The 6,036-nt window shown below is 42.6% G+C and overlaps 1 protein-coding gene across 2 annotated transcripts in view; it reads right to left on the bottom strand.

Moving 5' to 3' along the window:
- CLIC5 (chloride intracellular channel 5) overlaps window positions 1-6,036 on the bottom strand; it is a 76,965-nt gene that overhangs the window by 49,101 nt on the left and 21,828 nt on the right. Inside the window, exon 1 of one of the 2 annotated variants that reach the window (XM_009319681.1) lies at window positions 5,593-5,947. The exons of the other annotated variant lie outside the window; for it this stretch is intronic. Coding sequence (XP_009317956.1) covers window positions 5,593-5,655 — 63 coding nt within the window. The 5' untranslated portion in view covers window positions 5,656-5,947. Of the gene's footprint in view, window positions 1-5,592; window positions 5,948-6,036 lie in introns of those variants that run through there. 2 annotated transcript variants of the gene reach the window in all.

Genomic DNA, 6,036 nt, shown 5'->3' with positions numbered 1-6,036 from the left:
ACGCTCTTCTTGTGTCCATTTTATATATATATAAACTCTATGGGCTCCAACCCAGTCACTCCTGATTCGAAAAGGTCTAAGCAAGATCGGAACTGAGCCAGAATTACACTGAAATGTCCGAGTCCCCTTGCATGGAGCTTATGAAACACGTTTACAGATGTTTAAACCAACCTAGTAAGACTATTTTCCTCCCAGTATATATGCTGGTGTCTGGACTCTGGTAAACCTTGTAAATTTGGTAACCTTAATACCAATGCACAAGGCCGGTACACTAGAAGAGGAGACCTAGGCTGCTGATCATACACTGCTTCACCAAAATAAGTTTGGAAGAGACATGAACCATTGTGCCCATCATCTGCTCGACAGCTCCGAATGGATGAAGATTTCAAGATCCATAATAAAACCCCATGCTCACACCACTGCCAGGGTGACAGCTGAAAAGTGTCGGAGACTGCACTCACTGTGTTTGTCTGCTTTGTAGGGTGTCTACGTCTCTCTCGAAACGTGAAAGGCTTGGCCAACCACATGACCAAGGATTCAAAAAAATGTTATTGTCTGTCTTGGAGCACCAGACAGGTTGAAACAGATGTTTCAGTATCATTATTCTTCCTTGTGCTTATCTCTCTTTATTATTTCCTCTTTACCTAGAAAGCTCTGCTGAACATAGGAACGATTTTGCATGGAAGCCAGAAGCTGAGTTTGTAACACCCAGTAAAATACCCACGCTTCTCAAGAAGTTCTCAACTTTGTACCTTCCAGATCCGATTGTGATTTCTACTCATCACCAAAATACTTCTCAAGGGCAGCCTGCAAATCGAGTAAATTACAGAGCCTGTATTGTTATAATGGGTTAAAAGGTTCCTGTCAAGTTCTCTCTCCCAGTTTGTAAAGCCATTATTTTTTTTTGATAACCCCAAAATTCTGAAACTGAAATCAGTTTTCTTATCAGAGTGACTCTCTTACCTTAAAACCACAAAAGCCTTAATAGCAGGGAATGACTGTTTGTACCAGGAGTAACATTTTTATTTATATCTTCCTTTAAGGCTACATCGCAGCAGTTCACCAAAATCCAAACCAGGGTTAGTATGAAATCACCCTTCAGCAGAGATAACTTTAAAAAAAAAATAATCCAGAAAATGCACAAAAAGAAATCCCAGAGTGCATAAAAATCTTGCACCTCCCTGGGATAATTTCTGGAATAATTCTGTCCAAAGGAGAGGACAAGGGCAGCTACACCCCCCCGAGAGCAGCGACTCCTGGGCTTTTGACGGAGCACACTAGATCAGCAGGATGACTGCTTTGTCCTGGACAGCCAGGCCCTCTGACTGACCAGTTCATTCAGGGATAGTAAGTTTGGTGCCAAGTCTTGCCATCGCTTTTAAACATACTCCTAACAGACACCAAAAACTCTCCAAAACGAAACCGTTGGAGATGACAGAGGGCTCACAGGTTCCTTGCACGTCTGTTTGCTGCAGGAGACCATGAGTGTACCAGGACTAACCTCTTCTCTTTGTGATAATCCTCTAACAAGAACTGACTGTAAGGGGCCCTGCAAATACTTTGATGCTGTTAGTCCTTGAACCTTGCCTTGGCTGGTACTGTATCCCCGAGACATTGCAAATACCCCGTCACTGTGCCTGGTCACGGACAACGCTCAGCTCCTACTGGGAGGAACAGGCTGAGAGTGTTCGGTGCATTTTATGCCTTTATGCCTTCAGCTGGCAGGCGGGAATATGTTCAATGTCTGAATGGGTGAGTGTGGAAGATCACGGCCTTTGAGAGGTCTCTCTTGCTTCTTACGCTTGCAAGCACCTGCATGTTTTCTCTAGACGGGTGTTCACCATGACTGCGGTTGAACACTTTGTGAAATAGCGCCTTACACCTTCAAGCAAAAGCTCTTGCACACCTGAGCTGACGAACATATCCAGAATATTAATCACTCAATACCACAATGACTCCTTGCAGAAATGACTGTCTGCCAGCTCACTATGCATTCTCCTACTACCATGATGATACTGCCATCTTTAGATTGTCAGAATCATGGATTATTATATATCCTGTTATAGAGTATTTCCAAAGCAGGAACATTTCTAAATCAAATGTACTTTGGACCATTCCTATAGTTTGTTTGCTTTCTAGACGGCGCTCATCCTGACCAATGCAAATAGACAGTTGTAGTCTCAAGTCTTGTTTGTATCATGTTTTGTTTTCCATGTATACAACGTATCTCCCTTCAAATTAACTTTCTAGATATTAGGCACTACTCTAATTCTGAAATGCAAGGAATGTACATCCAAACACCTACTTCCACTGCAAAAGGAAAGAAGCCATAAAAGTTCTGTGATCCTCCCATATGGATTTTAATAGTCTGTATGAAAAAAGGGCACCATTTCAGTTTAGTCATTATGTTCAAGTATACAGGTGCGAGGCTGCCAGAAAAAGCTAAATATACCTTCCATCAGGGTGTCATTTATACAGAAGCACTTTGCCTCTCCAGCACTCAAAGAATTAAAATTAACCTGAGTGACAACAAGCTGGGTTAAGCACAGAGCAAGCACTACCTCCCGATGCTCATTTCCCCAAAGCTGCTGCTGCCAGCGTCTCGCGCTACCACACATCAGGCCTTTTTTTTCTGGCAGGCCCTTCCAATTCCTCGTCAAGCAAGTTTAGAGGGGGAATTGCTGCCGGAGAGTTTCAGTGTTCGTAAAAGTCCTGCTTACACAAACTGCAGGTCTAATTAGGGCGGCACCATCTCCCCAGCGGACCTCACCACTTCTCAGCACTGCCCGTTCTCACCATCAGCCTGCTTGTGTCCTACTCCAGGTTTGGGGGGGTTTACTCTCAAATAAGCATTTTGCAAGGACAAACACTCCTTCACAAAAAAAAAAACCCAACCCTCACAGATCCAGGTTAGGGCACCGTTAGGAAAAGAGGAAAATCAACGGGGACGGTAACAGGTGTGATAGCCGCTTAACCTGCCTCTGCCATCGCGGCTGAGCTAGCCGCGTCCTGGTGGTGCCCGGCCTGCCTGCATAGCTCAGGAGAGAGCTAACCTGCATTCGGTTACAGCACGGCTCTTTTCTTTACAACCGTCTCCCTACTTGTCTTTCTAAGGCTCCTGCTCTCCTGGTTGTTAAATAGAAAAAGGAAACAGAGCAATTGTGTAACACCTTTCTTTTTTTAACCTGAGACAGAAACTGCTTTTATTAGAGACTCTATGGCTGGTGAAAAACAGCCCTTTCTGGTTTATTTGTGCTCGTGGAAGATACAGTTTTCTCCAGGCCACATCTACTGCCCTACATTTTTCCCACTGATCTCTGCATTTTCTGGCTGTGTGTTCATCCAAGGAGGCAGGACAGAACTCTTCTCCTCGAGTGAAGTATTAGCTCCACAAAAATCAAATGATGAAATGCTCATTGACCCCAACACCTATTAGAACTTGCCTCAAGTGTGGTCCAGTATATTTATGTTTGTCACTTGTCCCAGTATTTCATACTCACCCAGAAGTTGCCACTTTTGTGTTCTTCTTTCCAGCCTTAAAACAGACAGAGTAAGCGCATTCTCCTTTGCAGATTCTCTCCTGGATCAGCCTTCCTGTTCATCTCCCCTTACTAATATCCTATTCTTTTAAATTTCAAGCTCCAGAAAAGTTTTCACCTGTTCATATTTCTCTTCTATGCTCCTATTTTTCAGCTTTTAGCTCATCTCTTGTTTGGATGTTCTTCTCTTTTTTTATTTTCAACTTCTGAGCTGTATAATTTAATACTCTGGTTACATGCTTCACTATACAACTTTTTAGACTTTTAATGAAATTAATGGCACCTTTCCAAAACCTCAAGAATTACAATTTTTCAACCTAAATGGAAAGTCTCCAGGAAGACACCAATTAATTCTCTTGCTCCAGCTCTGCAACTTCTGAGTTTTATGTGAGAGTCTCTATGCAATCCTGTAACATGCATTATGCAGGAAGTCACATTACTAAAACTGTTATTTCTGGAGTTATGAATCTTCAGGTGATGGCATGGCTCAGTTGAATGCAGTGCAAATTTTTTCCAGTAACTTATGGATCCAGAACTTCACACAATGAATCCAGGCAATGACCTTCACTTTAACAGCTGATGCAGTCAAAGAACCATATATCACAAACATCCCTATCAGCCTCAATAAAATCGTGTGGGCACTAAAATAAATGAGTGGCTAAAGGTTTGCATTCCAGAATACATTTGTGATGACAGAGTGCCAAACAATCCCACTGACATATTTTTTAGCCCACAAACATCTCCATTAAACTCCCTTCGGTAAAACAACTTGTAAGAGGAAGCGTATCTGGATGTATGGACCCATGCAGGTCCATTTTAGTACATTAAGCTCCGCACAAAGGATCTACTGGGCATTTATGAACCAGAAATTCTTGTAAAATCTGTTTTCTAGGGAAAAAGACCTCGATGCTGGCTCAGTCAGAAAGGCTGCACCTGAACTGACTGGTTTTGGAAGATGTGTGAAGAGGCCATGCATACACATCATGGATGTGGCTGACATTTCAACTTGGAGCCCAAAATATCCACCAGGGAGTACAAAGCCATTATATACCCTGAACTTGACAGAAAGGAGGGGTTGGAATTTGCTTTCCCAATCATTCAGTACTCTGTTTGCAAAGGGTCTGGTGTAACTCCCATACATTAATAATAATCCTAATTATTTACAGGGATGGTTTAGGCTCGGAGAGACCAAACACCTGCATTTTATATGGGCATAGTGGATTTCAGCCTCGACGTACGTAAAGGCTTTGAAACAGGCTCTGAACGTCAAAAAATCTGAGCTCTTCACGGGGACAGAGTTTGCATGAAGTTTGCTATTAATAAGGTTGTATGTGTAATGGGTTTGAACTGTGCCACTGATTTTAATGGTAGGATTTTCATAGCTCAAGACCAACAGATGTGTCCAATTTGAAACATTCTGAAATCCTACCATGTAACAGGTGTACTTATTTTTCTATATTTTCATTAAATCAGTTTCTGTTCTCAGTCACCCTTGTATAAAATCAGAATGAGCTTCAGGCTGAGGAAACTGAGAGTAAAAACTGATTTAGTTTTCTTTTTTTTTAGAAAAACAAAGTATTGCAGGAAATAATCAGAAGACTGCCAGCTTAACTCAATCCTTTTTGTTTTATGATCCGTCAGTGTTTCAGACCTGATAGCCTCTGCCAAGGTACCAAATCATGGTACCCCTCAGCTCTTCATGCTCTCTTCCCAAAAATGGAGAAGGAAGTCAGGATTCTTAGTGAAAAGCCTAAAGTCTGAAGCCTAAAGTCTGAAGTTAGGACACAGTACATTGCAGGCAGCAGGCTAAGAAAAGAGGACAAACTCACGAGGAGAGAAATAACAATAAAATACAGGAACCCTGACTCTCCCTCCGCAACATTACCTAATTCTAATGTCACAAAGAAGAAAGCAGTGTGAATGTGCGTGCAAGAGATAACAGGCTGTCAAAGCACCGCTTCCGCTCAGTGCCAGAAAATTAAAGTTTGATTATTCAGTAGAAGCTGAGCTGATCCGAGAGTCACACCAGTGTCCAGTTCACAGTGCAACTTACCTTCACAAAGAGCTCGATTTCAGGGTCCTTTCCTTCCCCATTAGCAGGAACAGAGTCTGTCATTTTTCACCCCCAAGGCTACCAGCTGATCTCCCGCTATTAAGTGGCAAAAGGAGGTTTCAACTGCACAGCTGGTAGGTTTCCCTTCCAAACAGCTCTCACAAAGCTTTTAAAACATCATTTGTAATGGCAAAGCTCGAAACCAGAGGAGAAAACAAGTTTTCAGGTTAATAAATAAATAATAATCATAAAAAAAAGGCAGGCAGCAGAGCAGTCCCTGTTACGGCCGTGTAGTTCTTCAGAGCAACAAGTGCTGCTGTGCTCTGGTACAGTATCCTCATCTGTCAGAGCTGCAGTTCTCGCTGCCTGCCCAAAATAGCCCAGAGGATAAAAAAGAGGGTGGGGTTAACTCACAGGGGAGGAGACAAGCTCCTGGTACCTACG

The sequence above is a fragment of the Pygoscelis adeliae genome, unplaced genomic scaffold, assembly GCF_000699105.1.
Source record: "Pygoscelis adeliae isolate BGI_AS28 unplaced genomic scaffold, ASM69910v1 Scaffold121, whole genome shotgun sequence".
NCBI classification, from domain to species: Eukaryota; Metazoa; Chordata; class Aves; order Sphenisciformes; family Spheniscidae; genus Pygoscelis; species Pygoscelis adeliae.
This window is presented reverse-complemented; position numbering and strand designations above follow the sequence as displayed.